Here is a 23,123-nt window from a genome sequence, read left to right as displayed (position 1 = left end):
AGAGGTGATACAGTTCAGTAGTTCAAAGCACTTTTTAAATGGCATCCGAGTTCTTTCTTCAAATAATATGTTAGGTAAGTATCTGGTGGCTAGTGAGGCATGTTCACGGAACTTCCTGGACCAAAAGAAGAAAAGTTTGAAAATCGCTGACTGAGCCCAGTAATACAATGCTTTATTTCTGGTTACCAGCCGAAATTCTTCCATGTCTGAGAGCCAGCATTTTACAAGGAGGCTTGGAGTCAAGAAAATTAAATGTAAGAGTTGAGACTCTGGCTTGGGGCAGATAAAGTACTTATAGGCTTTTAAAAGATAATTTCCTTTTAGCATTTATCTGGAATTCAATGCATTCCTCTCTGACCATCTTGTTCTGAAACTCTATCAGACTTGATCTTCTCTCTAATGGAACCCCCATGAAGACATTGATTCTCTGGTACTATATTCTGTATTATCATATTAAATATACTCCAAGGCCATAAAGGGAATTTCATCTTGAGATGGGATCATTCATAAAACTGAACTTGCAAATGCCTTGTCCTTTCACTAACAGGAGACTTACATTCAGATTGTTCCAGTGAACCTAGTGAAATAAGTCTAATGGTTAAGATTTATTATCTTCTAGGAATTCAGAGCTGGAGGCTGTGCTATTTGTAAAACAGCAGAATGTGGGTGATGAATCTGTATGTAGAGGCAGGAGAGGACTTAGATTTTAAAATACCTTTCAACTTCTTAAATTCTTCATTGGAAAATTTTTATCCTTCCATTTTGACTGAAGATTTGTCCCATAGTTGGAAGGTAATATAAACTCTTTTGTGCATAGAAAATCTTTAATAGACACAACAGTTTCAAGAAGGTGTATGTCTGGCTGTCCCACATCTATTCAGAATCCTAGTCATCCTGCAGGGACTGATGTAAATAAAATAAGGGAGATATTTGAGCTTTCTTGGCTGTTCTGGGTTCCCAGGGTCATGTATGACTATACAATCTAGGTGGGTGGCCCTGATGACAGAGTAGTTAGAAGAAAAAACTGCAAAAGAAGATAGGTCCAGAAAAATAAGAAGGGGAACCCAAGTGGAGAAAAAAGTAGAAGAATTTTAAAGCAAAGAGAAGGCAAAGAGGAATAGTATATAAGTAATACAGATGAGGATGAATTGGAGAGTGGTTTCCCCAGTATAGGCGGCATCAGAAGAAAAATGTGGCCAAGAGGAGCAGTGGGACCTGAAAGAGACGTGGGGGAGGGTGAGAGAGAAAGGGGGTGTGTGGAAGGCAGAGCACGGAAGTACAGCAGGAAAACAGCTGTTTGTATTCCGGCCCACAGTGAGGAAATGCACACCAGCCTCTCCGCTGCTTTTCACTAGCCTGCACCCTACACTGAGGCTTCTGTTCATTCATCAGTTCCTCCGCTGATGGAGGCTCGTCGTCTTCTGATATGCTGAGTAACAGCCACTCACTGGAGAAGCAAGGGCAAGAGGGAGAGCGAGCAAATGCATGAATGAAAGAAAGGTTTCTCAATGGGGAATGGTTTGCTCCTGGTGCTTCTATGAAATTGAGGAGGGAAACTAAATTCAGGCTTATTCAATCTACAGTTGGACCTGCCAAGGCAGAAACAAGCAGAGGATGATGGTGAATACCAGTAGCTATACATGATAAAGGCAGGACAAGGAGTTAAGGAGCAGATGGAAAGAAACCACATGTAAATGAAAAAGAACTGTAGGTAAATAAGAGATTGGAACAAATCAGTGGCTCCCCATATACAGGCTGGCATATGGCCAGGTAGGAAACTTTCATATTACAAGCCTTCCCAGTTAAAAATAGTTAACAATCACCCCCTCTTAACCAACTGGGCAAATTCCTCACCTAAATACATACTGTCATGTAGTTCAGAGTATCTTAGTGATTAGAAAGGTTGAAAGATGTGGGGACAATTTTGATTCACTTTATTTAATCACTGAAATGTACTATTTCGGTGTATCCATATTTACATGTGTTTAATTTTATTTTTGCAGAAAGAAATCTGCCCACAAAATCTTCCCGGTTGTATTATTCTGATCACACCAACTTGAACTGAACACAACTCCATAGACATCAATAAATTGTATTAGAAGAGAAATCTAATTTTCAGTACAAGTAGAAAATAGAAAAGAAGGAAAACAGTATTTCTTAGGGAAATCTTCTTTGGAAAATGCCTTTCAACAAATATATTTTCCTTTGGTGATTGTCCTCTGTTAAGTCATTCTTATGGACCTAGAGATTACCATACTATGAAAGTAAGTCAGAGAAAGATAAATATCATATGATACCGTTTATATGCATAATCTAAAACAAAAACAAAAACAAATTTATTTACAAAACAGACTCACAGACACAGAAAACAAAATTATGAGGACTTCCCTGGAGGTGCGGTGGATAACAATATGCCTGCCAACGCAGAGGACACTGGTTCAATCCCCGGTCTGGGAAGATTCCACATGCCGAGGAGCAGCTAACTCTGTGTGCCAAACTACTGGGCCTCCGCTCTAGAGTTCGTGAGCCCCAACTACCGAGCCTGCATGACGCAACTGCTGAAGCCTGAGAGCCTAGAGCCTCTGCTCTGCAACAAGAGAAGCCACCAAAATAAGAAGCCCATGAGCCGCAATGAAAAGTAGCCTCCATTCACCGCAACTAGAGAAAGCCCACACAAAAGCAACGAAGACCCAGAGCACTCAAAAGTAAAATAATAAATAAAAATTAAAAAAGAAAACAAAATTATGGTTACCAAAGGGGAAAGGGTGGGATAGATTAGAAGTCTGGAATTAACAGATATACAATAGTATATGTAAAATAGATTAACATCAAGGTTCTACTGTATAGCACAGGGAACTATATTCAATACCTTGTAATAACCTATAATGGAAAAGAATCTGAAAAAGAATATATATATACATACATATATATCTGAATCATTTTGCTGTACACTTGAAAGTAACACAACATTGTAAATGAACTATACTTCAATTTTTAAAAAATGCAAATAACTTTAAAACACTACCTTATAGTAAAGAAGCATATTTTAGCTTCTGCTCTCCCCTCATCGCCCCACACCCAAAAGTCGCTGAATCAATTTTTGTACCAAGAAAAGACTGGGAGAGCTAGAGTAAATGGAAATGGGATAAACTGGACAAACAACACTGGTTGTTCCAAGGTTCCTGCTTCCCCAGGCACCAACTGATTGGACTGCTGCGATGCGGAGACAAGTGTGAACCCTGAGCAAGGACTGCGGCACATCTGCGAATAAAGCTGGTTTGTAACGGGGTCACTTGTACAACCAGCTCATTTTCTAAACTGAAATAAATCAGAATGCATAAACTCGCTGTCATCCTCACGTACTGCTGCCTTGGCTGTTTGGTCTAACAGAATTGATTTTGCTTGAAAGGAAACGTGCAGGTTCTGTGTCGCTTGATCCTTCAAAAATCCATTACAGTTGGGAGCTCTTAAAAAAAAACTCTGGAGCTCTTAAAAAAAAACTCTGGTGTTTTAGTCACAGTAATCTTTAGACAACATATTAACCCACTAAAATTTAAGAGAAAATAACATTTACTGAAATGGAATTAATCCACTAGTCTATTTCAGTTCAGTTCAGTTCAGTTCAGTCACTCAGTCGTGTCTCTTTGCGACTATTTAGTGGGCATGTAATAGCTCTGACCCTGCGGGAAGCTTCTGGAGCATCTCTAAGTTTCAGAAGACTGGCTTTGTAAAATCCAAGGTCCTATGGACAAATAAGTATGGGAAGTATTATATACTATGGCTCCCTTTTGGAGATTCACAATACAGCTATTCTGCAATGACAAGATCTACTAAAATTTGTATAACCAGGTGTTTCCCTTACTTAACTGGCTATGAACCATCTTAGTGGTGGTTATGAATGGTTCTAGACTGTATCCAGCTAAGCCGAAGCTCCAATACTTTGGCCACCTGATGTAAAAAGCCGACTCATTGGAAAAGTACCTGATGCTGGGAATACAGAAGGCAAAAGGAGAAGGGGGCGGCAGAGGATGAGATGGTTAGACAGCATCACTGATTGAAAGGACGTGAATTTGAGCAAAGTCTGGGAGATAGTGAAGGATAGAGGAGCCTGGCATGCTGCAGTCCAAGAGGTTGCAGAGTCGGACACACACTTAGCGACTGAACAACAATAACAATTCTATCTTAGCTTACACAGTAGCTTAGATGGCCAGATTGTCTTCTAATTGCCTTCCAAACAAGACCAATCCCAGGGTTCAGGTATAATAATGTATCTTCCTTAGACTTGCTACTATTTCCTAGTTACGTAACTTTGGGGTTTCTAGTACCCTTGGCTGGACTCAGTGAAAGGTAGGGGAGGAGAAGCTTAAGATGGATGAGAGGACTTGAGAGAAAGTACACACAGCAGCCATCAACTCTTCCATTTACTGGAGAAACTGATGAGGTCAAGATAGAAAGTGAAACTCCTATCCAAGACAGTTTGCTGCTTTCAGAAAAACACCTGTCTCCCTAGTGCTACCCCTGGGAAGATTCATCCTGGGTGACTGATGACCCAATTATGAGTAGCCCAACTCTCTTCCTGGGCTGGACTAACCCAAACCTGAGCAACTCTATCTCTCACTGTGGCTCGGTACTATTGGAGGTTCTCATGCAAGAGTCATTTCCTACTCCCTGGTCTGTTACAGTTGACTTTTTTCCTACCTCTTCAACTAAATTATTAAAATGTTGGGTAGCACTGGACAGCCCATTATTATCTTTGGGGAATAGTCAGTCCTTCCAACTAAGAGAAAAGGTGCTTTCCATTTGTTATCACCTCTGCTTCAGATTCTTATTAAAAGATGTTTTGGTGGAGTGGGTGGTCACAGTAGCAAAATATATACAGCAACTGTATATTCTAGGTCACGGCTATTAACTTACTATAGGTTTGAGTTTTCAATTTCTTACAAATGAGAAGAAAATCCCTTTTCCTCCCCTGCTTCATTACTACCAAGGTTGAATTGATGCTGCTGAGCTATGTTCATACTCTAGAGTCGCCTTTTTTTAGCCCTAGAAAAACAAAATCGGCCACTTTGGAAAGCAGCCAGTTTCCTCGGGCACCTTCCTCTGTGACTTTATAAACTTCAGAAGAACCGGCAGGTTTTGAAGAACTGGTTAGATGATCTGTCCTCTGGAAAACTGTCGTCATGTCATTCTTTGTTTACTGTATAATTAAGATTTCTTTTTCCTATAACTGAGCTAAAGATATTTTTTTCCACTTCCTGTGCAAACTGCATTTTCACATAATCCTAAACACACAGAGTCACTCATAGTGACGAAAAAGCTTTTACGTCTTGATAACCGTGATAATACTAAGGACCGAGATGACCCTAAAGAGAAAGTGCTCTTGGCTGGATTTCTCACAAATGAGGGCACTGTGAGCTCTCAATAATAGGTTGGGCAGTCAGAAATAAGACCCAGGGGATCCTAGGAATAGACATACACTGCTCTGGACTAATCCTATGAGGAAAGACACCTGTCTGGAGTATTATGAAGAGCCCCTCTGCCTCCCTGAGCGAGAGTGGAGTGTGGTGACCCCAGTTGGGAATTTGGCTTTGGGGTAGTTTTGTTTTGGGGCATAGACAGGAAATATGGGACTTGGAATGACATCAAGAAGAGATATTCAGGATTAAAAGATCAGGGGATAAAGAGCCCACCAAAAACACATTTAAAACAGGGGAAAAGATGAAGACAACTAAAAGCATCTGTCCTAAATCCTGGGAGCAGACCCTGTCGTTAGAGAGAAGAGTGGGCTCTTTCTCCCAGGCAGAGAGCGTGAGAACATGGCTGAGTCTTAGTCAGGAGGAGGGAGGCAGCTTCAAAATCAGAACTGCGGGCCTAAAAGTATGCACCTGCAGCCAGAGAGGAAAAAAGCCAGAGATCCTCACTGGGGAGATGGAAAGAAAAGCTGTGCTATATTTGGGATGGAAAATAAAAGTGGACTAGCTGGGAACAATGTTGCTTCCCTATGGAGAACTAAACCCAGACCTTGCCCTGAGACTCAAAGCTACCATGACCTGCCCTCCATGTGTCTGGGCAGCCAGGATCCAGAAAGATAACTTGCCCACTGAGCCTGGAATGACCAGGTGGTGGACTGAATGTTTGTGCCTTCCCTATATATGTTGAAGCCCTAATCCCCAAATGTGATGGTGTTTAGAGGTGGGGCCTTTGGGAGGTAATGGGATTTAGATGAGGTCATAAGGGTGGGGCCCTAACGATGGGATTAGTGTCTTTATAAGAAGGGACCAAAGAGCTTGCTTTCACTCTCTCTCTGCCATATGAGGACACAGCAAGATGCCTGTCATCAAATCAGGAAGAGAACTCTCATCAGGAAATGAACCAGCTGATATCTTGATAATGAACTTCCCAGACTCCAGATCTATGTAAAATAAATGTCTGTTGTTTAAGCCACCCAGTATATGGTGTTCTGTGATGCAGCCCAGGCAGACTAAGAGCAGGTGTCTGCAGGTGGGAGTTCCACTCTCGCCATGGTCCAGCTCAAACTCCACCTGCTCCAAGAAATCTTCCCACCTTTCTCCCAGGCAGAATTTCTCTCTTTCGCACAACTCTCTGTTTGCCCTTTGACTCTAACACTTAGCCCTAGTCTTCCCTGAAATACTGACAGCTATGTATTAATTTACTCTCATCTTATTTTCCCATGCTCAAGTCGCTTTGGTCATGTCTGACTCTTTGTGACCCCATGGACTGCAGCCTGCCAGGCTCCTCTGACCATGGGATTTTCCAGGCAAGAACACTGGAGTGGGTTGCCATTTCCTTCTCCAGGGGATCTTCCTGACCCAGGGATCGAACCTGTGTCTCCTGCAGCGCCTACTCTGCACCATTCAGTCCATTTCACTCCCTGAGCCAATCCTAACTGAGGCAGGAAGTACTAATGTTGTCCTAACGTGTCACTCGATTGGCCCTAACATGAACGTGGCATGTCAGCTGCAGGACAGCTTCCCGGGTTTCAGAATTCTCTCTCCTTTCTTTTCCTTGGTTTACCAATGTGCCCCTGTTCTTACAACCTGACTTTTGTGTATTAGTTTCTGAGACCACTTCTGCCCCACTGTCAGCCTCTCCTCATAAGAGGTCTGCCAGATAAAATATGAGATAAGCCCTCTTTTAATATAAAGTATAGCCCATGCAATATTTGAGACATACCAAAAATTTACTTGCTGTTAATCTGAAAATTCAAACAACTGGACATTCTGTATTTTTCCTTGCTAAGCTAGCAACTTTCTCACCCTAGCAGCTCATGACCAAGTAACCTATGTAAGAGGGGAATGTTGTCTTCTTGCCTGTACATCTTCTTGAGGACCACAGTCCTGTCTATGAAGCTTATGGCCCCACCCCAGGGGCCAGGACTCTCCTTTTCACACTGTAGTTGCTTGGCTGGCTGGATCCCAGGGCCATTCATTCTGCCTATTGGTCTGAACCTCTGCTGTGACCCCGTTCAGAGCTCATCCAGGTCTGAGCATCAGCCTGTCCTCTGAGCTGTTGTGCTGGCCTGTCCCATTTTGCCTCCAGAAAACTCCATGACTTGCAGATGATTCCCATGATTTAACTGGAATATCTAACTATTTCCCACCAGACTGGCTCCCCAAAGGGGCGGGGATTACTGTTTAATAAAACCTAGCATATAGCATGATGCTTTACATATTGTTGGTGCTTCATCATAAATTACTGTTAATTTAAAGTTAAAAGATGGTGTTATGGGTTAAATTGTGTCCCCACTAAATATATGTTGAATTCCTAACCCCAGTTCCTCAAAATGTGATCTTATTGGGAATTAGAGTTGTAGCCGATGTAATTAGTTAAGATGAGGGCAAACTGGCATAAGGCAGGTCCTTAATCCAATATGACTGATTCCAAAGAAGAAAGACTTCCCTGGTGGTACAGAAGATAGGAGTCCATCTGTCAATGCAGTGAACACAGGTTCGATCCCTGGTCCAGGAAGATTCCACATGCCACAGAGCAACTAAGCCCGTGGGCCACAACTACTGAGCCCGTGCACCTGGAGCCTGTGCTCTGCAACAAGAGAAACCAGCACCGTGAGAAGCCAGCACACTGCAACAAGGCGTAGTCCCCGCCCGGCTCAACTAGACAAAGCCCACACACAGCAACAGAGACCAGTGCAACCAACAGGAAAGAAATACAATTATAAAAAAGAGGAGAGACACACAGTGAAGGGGATGCTAGCGAAGACAGTCACACAGAGGGAAGACAGCTATGTAAAAATGGAGGCAGAGAGTGGGGTGGTGCTTCCACAAGCCAAGGAATGCCAGAGACCACCAGAAGTTAACAAGAGACAAAGAAGGACTCCTTCCCTACAGGTTGGAGAGGGAGCACTGCCTTGCTGACAGCTTGATTTGGACTTCTAGTCTTCAGAACTGTTATAAATTTCTGTTGTTTTAAGTGACCCAATTTGTGGTACTTTGCTACGACAGCTCTAGGGAACTACCTTAAGGATTATATTATTGACCCAAAAAATGAGAGTCTAGAAGAAATCAAATAATACTTGAGAGTTAGAAGGGGCTGAATATGAGGTTATACAACTATAACTTCTTTATGCTTTGTCTCCAAATTTCCTCAAACAGAAACATCATAATTTGTGTTCCTTTAAAAATCTGAACCATACGATTAGAACTGCATGAATACTGTGGGTCAGAGGCTGGGCAGAAGTAAAGGCTATGAGTCCCTCAGAAATCCTCTGTGGTCTGCACAGAGGTGGGCACAAGAGACCAAGATCCCATGGTGAGAGAAACTGGCAAGAAAGGTTTGGGAGGTACATCCCTGTGGGGTGGCTTTGTCAGGAACCATGGTTCCCATTCTGTTGCCTTCTGTTTTCAGTACTTTAATATACACACTTAAAAAATGAAGACAGTATCACTAAACATTTTCCAGACTTCATTTCTCCGTTAATTATGCCCACATTTCATTAGCAGTGTCATGAGTTTATGGAGAATAAGTGCTGCTGGTTTGGGTCAAGCCAGAGTGACCCAATTCTAAGGCAGCAAATAACTATCTTTGCGTAGTTACAGGGACAAGAATTTACCCTTGGCCGTGCAACTACAGATTACATTTCAAATGAGAGGTCCATGCACAAACTTTTGGAGATGTAGGAAGTGGTATAACATCAGCTACCAATCAAATCAAATCAAATCTTAGACAATCCTAATGAGCCCAGTCTGCACTGAGACATACCAAGACATATTCCAATTTATCTGTCCATAGAACTTCCATGGAACTTTCACTCTAGCACTGTATGATATATGATAATTTGTGCATCTTCAGTCATGTCCAACTCTTTGCAACCCTGTGAACTGCAGCCTGCCAGGCTCCTCTGTCCATGGCATTTTCTAGGCAAGAATACTGGAGTGGGTTATCATTTCCTACTCCAAGGGATCTTCCTGACCCAGGGATTGAACCCAAGTCTCCTGCATAGGTAGGCAGGTTATTTACCACTGCGTCACCTGGGAAGCCCCATGATATACAATAATAATGAATGTTTATTGAGTATTCGCCATGCACCAAGGACTAGGCTGAGAGTTCATACGGATTATTTGATAAAATCTTCCTATCACCCTCATGAGACAGGAAATAGAAACTTAAAAGGAATCAATCTGCATAACTGTTAAAAGGAGGCAGGATTCAAAAGTTTCCAAAGTCTTCCTCTTGAAGACTGTACAATTGATGGGGCTGGGAGTGCTGTTGGCGGGGAACCATTTAATTTCCTGCTCTTACCAGGCAATATGCTAACAGTCTTCCATCCGCTAGATCAGGGGTTGATAAACTATAGCCTGGGGACCAAATGTGGCCTGCTGCCTGGGCAAATATGCCCATGCCTATATGTCTACATACAGCCTCTGGCTGCTTTCTCAAGGACAGAGACTGTTCAGCCCACAGACAGAAAGTATTTACTATGACTCTTTACAGAAAAACTCTTCTGATCCCTGTGTTAGATCATTGAATTCTTTTATTAGTACTAACATCTATTAAAAAGGGATTATCTCAGTTGTAGAGATGAAGAAACTTAGGTTCACAGAAGTTAAGCTCTTATTCTAGAACAGTGTTTCTCTGATTTCCAATATATAAAAGTTGTATTTTGCCATAGAATTGCCTTTTTTCTTCCAAAGATTGGAGATGGTGCTAAATGTATATTCCTTCATTTCATGAAAGAAAATACATTTTAATAGCCAAGAATGAGCATTCTAATTACCAACAGTCCTTTAAGTGGAATAAATTTAATTTTTTGAAAAGCTTTTTCTCACTCCATTTTGTAAAGGGTGGGTGAGAGTGCAGTCATGGACCAGCATGAGTTCAAGAACTGGCAATTGAGGGTCACTTCCTTAAGAAATTCATCTAGTAAGTGGTAGAGCCAGAGGTCTCAAAACAGGTGACACTTTCATATCTGTTGGGACTATCCATCTACCTCTGACCCATGCATTTCTTCTGTCATTCACTAGTGCAGGAAACCATGCTCATGCCCAGGAAATCATGAATCATTTTTCTCCATGTCTTTCTTACCCTCTCTCTTTCCTCTGGCTGTTTTCTGTTTGTTTTTGTTTTTGGCTGTACTACACTGCATGTAAGATCTTAGCCCCCCATCCAGGGATGTGTGGAAGTATAGGCTCTTAACCATTGGATTGTCAGGGAAATCCCAACCTTTGGCTGTTTTGCTTAAAACTAAACACTCAGGACTTCCCTGGTGGTCTAGCGGTTAAGAATCCTCCTGCCACTGCAAGGGACATGGATTTGATCCCTGGTCCGGGAAGATTCCCACATGGCTGGGAGCAACTAAGCCCCTGTGCCACAACTACCAAAGCCTTTGCCCTGGAGCCCATGCTCCACAGGAGAAGGCGCCGCAGTGAGAAGCCTGTGCACAGCAACTAGAGAGTAGCCCTCACTCTCCACAACTAGAGAAAGCCTGCAAGAAGCCCAGCCGAAAATAAAATGAAGAAGAAGACATGGATCTTTAACAAAGACTCAGCCTGTTTGATATTAAAGTCACAAGTACTCAGTCTTTTTTCTTTAATAACAAATGAAAAATAACCCCCTGTTTATTTTTTATCTTGCTTCCCCCCCTTTTTAAACTTTTTAGTTTGTTTTGGGGTATAACCGATTAACAATGTTACAGTTTCAGGTGAACAGTGAAGGGACTCAGCCCTACATACACATGGATCCATTCTCCCCTAAACTCCCATCCCATCCGGGCTGCCACATAACATTGAGGAGAGCTCCATGTGCTATACAGGAGGTCCTTGTTGGTTATCCATTTTAAATGTAGCAGTGTGAACACTCTTAAGCCTGACTAAGCTCAGTTAACCATTTTCTTCTTATGACAGTTTGATCTGTTTGCCATTGAGGAAAATGATCCGTATGAAAATACCAACACAATGACATTATAGACTTCTTTTTTAGTGTAAGTCACAATGCTAGAGGCTCTTAGGACAGGAAGAAATTAAATGACTTTATCAAGCCACTGAGACTGTCCAATCTGAGTAAAATAGTTTGAATGTATGTCTTTCAAGTTTCAAGGTCTTTCTATAAGGGATCAGATCACAGACTATAAGGAAAAGCCTCTCCCTCCATTGATAATTACCATCATCTCTTTAATACTGCATTGCTAGAAATTGTTCTATTACAGTGAACTACCACAAGTAGAGCAGTCAAGCTATTTAAAAATACAAGCAAAAGTTAATAATGTAAAGTGACTATGAAGGCATTTTAAATTACATTCATATTCTTGAACAAATGAGGACATTCAAATTATTGCACTGTATATAACTATATAATGGCATATATTTAAATATTTCTGATTCTGAATTATTCCTCTTTTTTTAAATTACATTAATAAGATGAAAAGTACAAGGGAAGTTCCAATTACTCCTCTGATCTTAGGCTGAATATTTTTAAATGATTAAATGAAACTTACTGTGTATTCTGGTCCCAGATGTTCATTTGGGCAAGAGGGAAAAGAAAAGAGAAAATGATGATTAAGACCACACTTATATGCAATATAAAGCCACAGAACTAACAAATGTTGCTGAATTATAATTATTAAAAATGTGGCAAAGAAACCTTCTGAGAATTAAACTTTCATAAATACTAAGTGTCTCCATGTTTGTTCTTGAAACTCTTTCATATGGTACTTTTGCGGTTGGGTAGATAAGGAGTGTAAGACAAGATTCAATTAGCCTATAGGTTTGTGGCTAATTAAAAACTAAAGAGTTGGCCTTAGAAAAGCAGAATAAAAGGCTAATAATTCCAGTAGAGCATTTCATTAACCACAAAGGAAATCTTTTAAGTGGAAAAGCAGCTTTTAAAACCAATAAAAAGAGCTTGTTAGGCTGATATTCAAATGGGACCTTGAATTTTCCTGTGTTTGAGGTCAGGAACCAAACCTTTTAAATTTTGGGGCCAGTTTTTAGCTCAGTATCAACATTTTGAGTGTCATTATCACTCCACTACAAGTTGAGGAGGAAACTGATTTTCATATTATCTGATTGCAAAGGAAGTGGTTTGGAGCAGAGAGACCCAACAGAACCTTTTATATAAATTATAAAAATAGTCAAGTTTTGCTCTGTGTGTGTTGGGGGGAGGGTGTCTGTTAAGCAAAGAAGTCAAAATAAACAACTTGATTATGAACAAACCACACCTTAAAATTACTTAGGGATTATTGAGAAAGGAAAGAGAAATAAGTAAAATGAATTACTTTACAATTAGCCTCCAATTAAAATAAATAAATTTATATTAAAAATTTTTTTATAAAAAGGATAATGAAACTTCTAGAAATGTCACTAAGTAGAGCTTCCTTTTTCTTCTCTATAGGCTATTTACAATGATCATTTCAAGAAGGAAGATAGAATAGTTTAGCTTAACCCCTACAACCTCCTGCTAGGAAGAGTGTTGACTTAAAAGGATGGAGACAAAGGGTCAGGGAGGTGTCACAGGGGTCCTGTGAGTCCCTGCTGGGATAACCCATGCTCAGTCAGTGAAATCTGAATCCCCCTATGTCCTAGCATGGATGCTTGTGACATATTGGGTGTACAAGGACTTACCTGTAATTGTGTAGGGATAATAGTTCCACGCCTTCTCTGTTACATAAAATATTTTGGGAACAACAGCTCTAGCCCAACTAGGCAGTTTGCTAAGAGGAGAGAAAGGAAACGACAATTAGAGTCTGTCCAGTGCCTCACCCTGCTACCATATCTTTCCAGAGAAATGGACTGCTAGAGAAATCAGAGGACTTCTATTTCTGCTCTTCTCTCCACAGCAACTTGGTCCCTATCCCCCTGGTCTTCATCACTGTTAAACTGTCCTCTGTTCGTATTAGTATTTAGGACACGTAGGATGTCCATAGACAATAGAAGGCAGGAAAGAGGTTCAGAACAGATTGGTTCCCCAGAAGGAACCAACACTGCCAATACCTTGATTTCAGACTTCTGACCTCCATCCTGGGAGAGGATTAACGTGTGTTGTCTTAAAAGCCATCCAGTTCACCGCAATTTGTTACTGCAGCCCCAGGAAACTAAGGCAACGACAGAGCCATTTCTCTGGAACAGGGACCTGGGCAGCCATTTGCAAAAAACATTCTCAAAACAAGGAAAACCCAAGGGCACAGGTCCCAAGACCGTTAGTAACCAAGGACTAATTAGGTTTTGCTTTGCTTCATTCTGTTTTCCTTCTGAGGCAAACTTCACAGCTTTCTGCAGGCCCAGAAAATTCCTTATATATTCCTGTAATCTGTTTGCATGATTTCATTCCCCCCCACACTCTACTCTGGGGCTTTCTGTTTTTCCAGTTGCTACTATCTTGTTTCTTTCCTGTGCTGGTGCCTACAGCTAAGTGTCTGGGACACCAACGTCTAGCAGTACATCAGACCCAGAGACAGGACGCAGACTCTCGGCAGTTGGAAATAAAAAACATCAAGAAGCAGTTGTGAATTGCAAGCTGATCTAGCTAAGAGAGTGGGTACACCAAGGTAATAAACCCCAAATCCCCCTCTTGGACACAGGGTTTAAATGACATCCAGAGCCAGTAAAATACCATGCTCCTTGTATGTCTTCCCAAATTGCTTCTCTTCTTTCTGACAGTATCCAGGACCTGCTTTTTAAAACACAAATACGTATTTTTGATGGTTGGCCAGACCTAACTCAAAGAAAGCTCTGGGCCATTTATCACAGCTAAATTAAATGGGGAAATCAGAGTCCCCCCTGAAGCCAGGTGGGCATCAGATAGGGACACTATTCATAGGTGCTCTGTGAGGGGCGTGCAGAGCAGTATTATAATTCACAGAACAGTTCTTTTTGCTGCTGTAATGCAGAATGTCTCACTCTCATAAAATCGTTTCTGCAGTAACTGCTCATTTACCTTCCCTTTGCTCCACTAGGAAGGAAGAGGCTTGCTTCCCAACAGAGGATTTTACAGCTTTCGCCTAGGATTTATTCTTTCAGTCACTGAAGCTGGAGGGTAACTGGGACTGACATTGTGAGTGGGAAAGCAGTGCTGGGCAGGCTTGTGGGAAGTGGTCACGATCACCAGGTCCCCTGGGTCCTCTCCTGCTTGTCCCCACACCCCAGCGTGATATGCCATTGTGTCAATCAAGGAGAAGTTGATTCTACTCATAGGCAAATTGGTTTCTCGTGCTTTCAATGGATTGAAATGGGATTGTAGAAGCTCCCCAAGGTAAGCTAGGCATTGTTCAGCTTAGACCAAGTACTTCTGTCTCCCTTCAAGCGTTAGAAACCATTCTCCACTGTTCCGTCTACACTGCACAACGCCCACACCCCGGACTCACCAGCCTCTCGATAGTACTTTGGGGTCCAAGTCTCCCTCCCTTCATAACTCATTCCCTGTATCATTTAAAAAGCCTCCCAGCAGAACCACATTCCTAAGCAACAATCATTTTCTGGAAGGAAGATGGCAAACACCAGTCACTTTCCATTCATGTTGAGACGTGTCCTCTTTGTAAATGATCAGGACTACAGGCTTTAGAATCTTTACCTTAGCTGTCTCCTCTGCCAGCGTATGCAGAATATGCCACACCATCATCAAATACCTTTTCCAAGGCACCCTAAAACAACATTTAGCCAAGATGGCTGATATGATTTTATGTGACTCTCATACATAGTCTGGGAAGCAGGCCCTTCTGGTATAAGCCTTTTATTAGGCCAGGCACAGGAGGCATTGGAACAAATTCCATGATATGCCATTTAAATATTTTTAAGCCTACTGCAGACCTTCTCTTAGCCCCTGACTTCCCCAGAGCACATCATTACTCAAATAGTTTTTGCCTGAGAAAGTAAAATTCATTTTTCCCTGCAGCAATGATTTATCAGAGCTGCAAAGGAAATGAAATTAGACTCCACTGCTGCTGTCACTTTTATGACATATACTGCCACACAGCCTGCAATTCCAAGGAGAAGCCTGTCACTCAAACTTGCTACCTGGCGTCAAACAAGAATCTCTCTGCTGGAAAGGTGGCATGACTTGAATCGTGTTCTCTTGGTCTACCGGCAGAGATCAAACCTCCGCAAATCATCTCACCATGGCTCAGGCTTCATAGAGACACTGAGTAAAATAACAAAACTCTAACATACCGCGTTTTTCTAAAACCTTTGACCATGTCTCCCAAGGATAGACTTTTTATATTGTTTCATTTCTTATCTATCTTTACTTTGTATGGAACAGTTGCCCCGGGTTACATGGGACTGTCCTGGTTTAGCAGTGAAAGGTCCTACATGCTAAATTCCTTGATCATGAGCAAAATGGGAAGCTGGTCATTCTAGAGCAGTGGTTCTCATTTCAACAGGAAAGAGGTGAGGGAATTTCCCCCTCCAGGAGCTATTTGGCAAAGTCTGGAGACATCTTCAGTCATGAGAGCTGAGGGGGTGGGGATGGGGAGTGATGCTGGTCTGGCATTTAGTAGGAAGAGGCCAAGGATGCCCCAAGGCAGACATAATCTGAATTTGCCTCAGGTTAAGAATGTTTATCTACTTCATAAAGAGTTTTTGGAAGTGAATCCTAAACCATCTCTCCCTTCTATGGCTTTACAATCCAGATTATCACCAAATTCTCTGGCATATCTAACCTCATTTTGCAATTTATGTCCATTTGGGAATATTTTTTGGCTTCAGGGGTTCTTGAACATCATCAGGCCAAATGTGGTCCAAATGGAGTCTAATTTCATTTTCTCAACAGGGGTCAGAATATGACAGTCTCAACTAGACACTTTGAACTTAAACATTAGGCAGGGAGTCCTTCTGAGTTCACAGAATAACAGTACTTTGGGAAGAATTTCCTGGGGTCCAGTGGTTGGGGTTCGGCATGTTCACTGCCAGGCCTGGGTTCAATCCCTGGTTGGAGAACTAAGATCTTGAAAGTCATGCGGTGTGGCCAAAACCCCCATCCCAAAACCAACCAACATACAAACAAAAAAACAGTGCGTCACACAAGATTTTCTGCCAAACTGCATATCTGAAACTAGTCACTATGTATGCTAAGATTAGGCTCAAAGAATTGGAGCTCATTTAATTGATTTTTAAAAAATAATTTTGTTTCTTTATTTATGGTTGCACTGGGCCTTCACTGCCGCGTGCGGGCTTTCTCTAGTTGCAGTGAGCCGGGGCTACTCTGTTGCAGCGCACGGCTTCTCATCGTGTGGCTTCTCTTGTGGAGCACAGGCGCTGGGCTTGCTGGCTTCAGTAGTTGTGATGCACCAGCTTGGCTGTTCTGCGGCATGTGGATTCTTCCTGGACCAGCGATCGAACCTGCGTCCCTTGCGTTGGCACGTGGATTCTTATCTACTCTACCATCAGGGAAGTCCCATTTAAGTGTTTCTTAAAAGGTCTTAGCTACCTTCATATCTCCATTTCCCACTGGTCCAGGATGGATATTCTGATCTTTTCTTTTTTGTGCCCAAATCTGACATTTGATAGTTGTTTGATAATAATCAATTGTCCCTCTCCAGTTGTGTGTACAGTGATTTCTGGGGTCTTTAAATTTCTTTTCTGCTGCTATGACTTACTCATTTACTCCTTAATGCATTGTCTTCCGGCTGGTCTTTTCGTTCTGATCTTAATGTAATTCTTTATACTGCAGCAAAGAGATGAACTGAGTTTCTGGACTATAGCCATTCCCTGTGGGAGATAAGGCTGCTGGGGCATCACCCACAGAAATTCCTTCAACTTGGACATTGCTGCCACTCTTCCTATAAAAGGACAGTATGTTCTGGATTCTGGGAAAAGCAGCCTACCTTGTGTCAGTTCTTGGAAGACTCCGTGTGTGGACAGTGGGAGGGTAACGTGGCAGGGGTGCTGGAGAGCATCTAGGGGAGTCGACCATATATGTCAGCATCACTGGGTAGGAGCGTGGCGGAATCAAGGTGGAAACTGCTTGACAGAATGACCTTGAAGACCCCAACCAGGCCGAGACATCCTGCTTCTGTGGTTTTTCCATGGGAGTAGTCAAAGGGACAGAAGGCATGGGGCCCAGCAGCATGAGAATGCCTAATATGTTCTTAAGGATCGAGATGGGGACCAAATGAAGAGCGTGGACTGAACGGTATGTCTGAAAGAGGGCCATTACGTCTTCTATTTTTTCTAATACATATTAAAAATACTATTTATTTAATATTATATTCAATAGACATGAATTCAATATTTATTTAGGATATATGACTAACCATTCTAAAATATATAATGTTCTTATACAGATGGCTATTGTGTACTGCCTGTTACCCATAACTAGAATGTGAGTCACACCAGGGTACAGATCTTTGTCCTCTTCACTGCTGCTCCCCCAGCCACACCTAAAATGATGACTGGCACATAGCAGGTGCTTAATAAATATTTTCTGAAGGAATGAAGATCATCTCTGGATATTCAGAAATCAATAATAACTATGAGGAGTCTTTCAAAATAGCGCGGAAATAAGCTCTTAGGTCAGAATCTCTGGCTCCAACACTTCCTCTGTGACCTGTTGCCTGGGCAGTGGGCTCTCCCACTGCCACATAAACTGTGGCTCTAGGCTCTTACTTTGGGGTAAGATCTGGGAGAACAGGAAGAAAAAATGAGAAAGAAAGACCCAAGCCACAGCATCAAGGCTCTACCAATGAGCTGGTAGGTAAAGTGACCGTCTGGTGGCTTTGCTTATCTAGTTAAACAAGATTCATGGCTTAGGGAAGCTGCCCCCTCTCCCACCCAGAGCCACTAGAAGCCAGGAGAGGTTGCCCTGGAAGGCAAGGGCCATGTAGTGGGAGAAAGGTCTTCACCATGCAAATCATTTCAGGCATTAGGCGGAATCACCGTTAGAAGCTGGCAACCCTCCCTGACTGGCAGCTGCCAGCACAGCCTAATTAATCCAGCAGCCATACTGGAGAAGAACGTGACAATTCATGACTGATAAACAAGCCTAAAAATAGGCTCCATCTTTTCTCCAATTCCCCTCCGCCCCCATCTGCTTCTCTCCTCTCATGAGTTTCAGGGAGAGGGGACTGGAGAGAAGCTAGGAATGAGGTGAAAATGAAAGGGGACAAAAGAAAAGCTCCATCCGCATATAATTCTGGACGACAGGTTTTATTTAGAATCACTGTTTCAGATTAGTATCTTGACTCTTTTCCCCCAGATGCCAGTTGAAATCAGGATTTTTGCAGACAAGCCAAGAAACACCACTTATTTGGTTGACTGAACTGGACTGAAGGCCCAAGGACAATCACCAAATGTACTGATGTATTAGTACTCATGTAATGTTCTAAATGCATTAGGGCAGCCACCCAAATGTACTGCACACAACAGTGTATCAGACACTATAGGAAGGGCCAGAGAGTGGAGTAACCCCACAATCCAGGGAGCTAAGCGACAAGAACTAAAAGGATAAATGGCATTTGAAAAAGACACTATACTCAATTTAAAAATGGGCAAAGGATTTCAATAGACGTGTCTTCGAAGAAGACACATAAATGGCTAATGAGCACATGAAAAGATGCTCAATATCATTAGTCATTAGGAAAATGCCAATCCAAACCCAAACAAGATACAACTTCAAACCCACTAGGATGACTATAATCAAAAAAGACAGACAATAACAAGTGTTGGTGATTATGCAGAGAAACTGGAACTCCCATACATTGCTGGAGGGAGTGTAAAATAGTACAGTCACTTTGGAAAACAGTCTGGAAGTCCCTCTCCCCACTCACTAGCAGCCAGGCTTGACCTGGCAACTCAATGGGATGTTTATGCCTGGAATTTTATTTTATTTGGCCATATTGTGCATCTTGTCGGCGAAGGCAATGGCACCCCACTCCAGTACTCTTGCTCGGAGAATCCCAAGGATGGGGGAGCCTGGTGGGCTGCCATCTATGGGGTCGCACAGAGTCAGACACGACTAAAGTGACTTAGCAGCAGCAGCAGTACATCTTGTGGGATCTCAGTTCACCAACCAGGGACTGAACCTGGTCCATGGCAGTGAAAGCCTGGAATCCTAACCACCAGACCACCAGAGTTATTCCCTATGTTTGGTATTTTAGAACAAAGGCTAGAAAGAAAAAATGGACAGTTCAGGCCTACCCATGGCAGCCATGATGGTAATGGCAAAATGAAAAGGTCAGTTTCACTAAAGATGGTTGTCATCATTGTTCTTCTTGGCTTCTTGGAGCTGCCCTGACCTGATAGCTATCCAATCTCAAGTCTCCAGAAAATTCTGTGGACCACTAACATCCTTCCATGAAATGTCCTTTCTGATCAAGAGAGACCCGGAAAGGAGGCCCTGATGATACAGACACTAAGTACTTCCAGTGCTCCAAACAGTTGCTCTGGGTAGTAAGTCGATAAAGCAGTTTCTGAATGTGGTTTGTCTTGCCATACAAATTGATGTAAAGAAGGGAATCCATTCCTTTTGCCAGATCATGAATTCAGGTCCACAGGACACTGGTATTTCTCTGAATAAGTTATTAAGTGAGCACTGGAACAACTTAGTAACTTCCAGTCCAACTTTTAGAGCCTACTTACCTGTGGTCAGTGAGAAGGTCCACAACATGCTACAGTGACATCAGGATTATTTTGAGCTGAAGACATTTGAGAATCCAACAGTTGCAGGAAGACACTTTTTCTGAATTCTGCTTATCCTCATAAAAACAGAGCCTCCCAAAAGAATTCAACTGTCATAAATCCCCTCTCCAGGAGTTTTGCAACCAGAGAAGATTGACTCCTATCACCAGAGACAAGAAGTAAGCACCAGGACAAGAAAGTGCCTAAATAGACATTGTCACAAAGCTATCTTCTCTCTCATCTGTTCTCCTGAGGCCCCATTTATTTTTCATACAAGATACTTCTTTTCCCCTAAGTCCCTTTTCTCTCCCTCCCCTATTAAAATGGTATATAAGCCCTAAATTCTAACCACTCCTTTGAGTCATGTTTTTCAGGATGCTCTTGCCTATGTACATGGATAAAAACTTGTATTTTCTCCTGTTAATCTATCAGTTTCAGTTTAATTTGCAGGACCCGAATCATCAACACTAAATAAATTACAAACAGCTGAGAAAAGAGAATTGAAAGGCAAAGGAGAAAAGGAAAGATACATCCATTTGAATGCACAGTTCCAAAGAATAGCAAGGAGAGATAAGGAAGCCTTTCTAAGTGAACAATGCAAAGAAATAGAGGAAAACAACAGAATGGGAAAGACTAGAGATCTCTTCAAGAAAATTAGAGATAACAAGGGAATATTTCATGCAAAGATAGGCACAATAAAGGAAAGAAATGGTATGGACCTAACAGAAGCAGAAGATATTAAGAAGTGGCAAGAATACACAGAAGAACTGTACAAAAAAAGGTCTTAATGACCCAGATAATCATGATGGTGTGATCACTCAGAGAGTCAGACATCCTGGAATGCATCCTGGAAGCCAAGTGGGCCTTAGGAAGCATCACTACGAACAAAGCTAGCAGAGGTGATGGAATTCCAGTGGAGCTACTTCCAATCATAAAAAGTGCTGTAGAAGGGAAGGGCAGTCCACTCCGGTGTTCTTGCCTAGAGAATCCCACGGATGGAGCGGCCTGGAGGGCCACTGTCCAGAGGGTTGCACACAGTCAGAAACGACTGAAGTGACCTAGCACAATATGCCAGCAAATTTGGAAAACTCAGCAGTGGCCACAGGATTGGAAAAGGTCAGTTTTCATTCCAATCCCAAAGAATGTTCAAACTACTGCATAATTGTACTCATTTCACGTGCTAGCAAAGTCATGCTCAAAATCCTCCAAGCTACGTTTCAATAGTACGTGAACTGAGAACCTCCAGATATACAACCTGGATTTAGAAAAGGCAGAGGAACCAGAGATCCAATTGTCAACATCCACTGGGTCATAGAAAAAGCAAGAGAATTCCAGAAAAACATCTACTTTTGCTTCATTGACTATGCTAAAGCCTTTGACTGTGTGGATCACAACAAACTGTGGCAAATTCTGAAAGAGATGGGAATACCAGACCACCTTACCTGCCTCCTGAGGTAATCTGTATGCAGGTCAAGAAGCATCAGTTAGAAACAGGCATGGAACAACAGATTGGTTCAAAATTGGGAAAGGAGTACATCAAGGCTGTGTATTGTCACCCTGTTTATTTAACTTATATGCAGAGCACATCAAGCAAAATGCCAGGCTGGATGAAGCAAAAGCTGAATCAAGATTGCTGGGAGAAATATCAATAACCTCAGATATGCAGATGCCACCACCCTTATGGCAGAAAGTAAAGAGGAAATAAAAAGCCTCTTGAGGAAGGTGAAAGAGAAGAGTGAAAAAGTTGGCTTAAAACTCAACATTTAAAAACTAAGATCAAGGCATCTGGTCTTATCACTTCATGGCATATAGATGGGGAAACAATGCAAACAGTGACAGATTTTATTTTCTTGGGCTCCAAAATCACTGCAGATGGTGACTGCAGCCATGAAATTAAAAGACGCTTGCTCCTTGGAAGAAAAGCTATGACAGACCTAGACAGCGTATTAAAAAGCAGAGACATTACTTTGCTGACAAAGGTTCGTCTAGTCAAAGCTACGGTTTTTCCAACAGTCATGTATGGACGTGAGAGCTGGACCATAAAGAAAGCTTAGCGTCCAAGAACTGATGCCTTTGAACTGTGGTGTTGGAGAAGACTCTTGAGTCCCTTGGACTGCAAGGAGATCGAACCAGTCAATCCTAAAGAAATCAACCCTTAATATTCATTGGAAGGACTGATGCTGAAGCTGAAGCTCCAATACTTTGGCCACCTGATTCGAAGAACTGATTCACTGGAAAATACCCTGATGCTGGGAAAGATTGAAGGCAGGAGAAGAGGACAACAGTGGACGAGATGTTTGGATGGCATCACCAACTCAACTGACATTAGTTTGAGCAAGCTCCAGGAGATGGTGAAGAACAGGGAAGCCTGGTGTGCTGCAGTCCATGGGGTCGCAAGGAGTCAGACATGACTGAGAGACTGAACAACAAAAAGTGGATGGAAGAAAAGTTTTTCCTCCTTGATACCACTCATAAGATGGACAGCTGGACTTACAAATAATGAAATCAGTTGACCTAGGCCCTACTTTGATCGGAATACAAGGAGCATGTCTTACTTATTAAGAGATTCTCAATACCAGAACAATTTGTTACACATTGTCAGTTTCAATAAATATTCAATGAATGAATTACAATTATAAAGCAGCCTCACTATACTGAGAGTCCCATGACCTCTGCATGCAGGACATGTGTTAGCTTGAGGTGGGTTAACTCTAGTTTGTAACTACAAAGTAGTGAAAAGTGTTCATCGCTCAGTCATGTCCTATTCTTTGAGACCCCGTGGACTGTAGCCCACCAGGCTCCTCTGTCCATGGGATTTCCCAGGCAAGAATACTGGAGCGGGTTGCCATTTACTCCTCTAGGGGATCTTTCCCACCCAGGGATCAAACTTGGCTCTCCTCCACTGCACATGGATTCCTTACAGTCTGAGCCACCAGGGAAGACAGTTTACTTTTATGATTACAAAAATAATGTATTTTATAGTTATGTCACATATCAATTTTTTTCTTTTTGTTATTAAAGCATAATCTTCCTGTTTCTGAG

The 23,123-nt window shown here is 42.1% G+C and overlaps 1 protein-coding gene across 2 annotated transcripts in view; it reads right to left on the bottom strand.

Annotated features, from left to right (window-relative positions):
- The window catches only part of PITPNC1 (phosphatidylinositol transfer protein cytoplasmic 1), a 264,780-nt gene that overhangs the window by 103,417 nt on the left and 138,240 nt on the right, over positions 1-23,123 (bottom strand). For both annotated transcript variants that reach the window (XM_040244932.1, XM_040244931.1), the window contains exons 3-4: positions 13,095-13,183; positions 11,969-11,976 (exon numbers count right to left, since the gene is read on the bottom strand). In XM_040244932.1, the coding sequence (XP_040100866.1) occupies positions 11,969-11,976; positions 13,095-13,183 (97 nt within the window). The remainder of the gene's footprint in view (positions 1-11,968; positions 11,977-13,094; positions 13,184-23,123) is intronic.

Source organism: Oryx dammah, unplaced genomic scaffold (genome assembly GCF_014754425.2).
Source record: "Oryx dammah isolate SB20612 unplaced genomic scaffold, SCBI_Odam_1.1 HiC_scaffold_8, whole genome shotgun sequence".
In the NCBI taxonomy this organism is placed as follows: domain Eukaryota; kingdom Metazoa; phylum Chordata; class Mammalia; order Artiodactyla; family Bovidae; genus Oryx; species Oryx dammah.
This window is presented reverse-complemented; position numbering and strand designations above follow the sequence as displayed.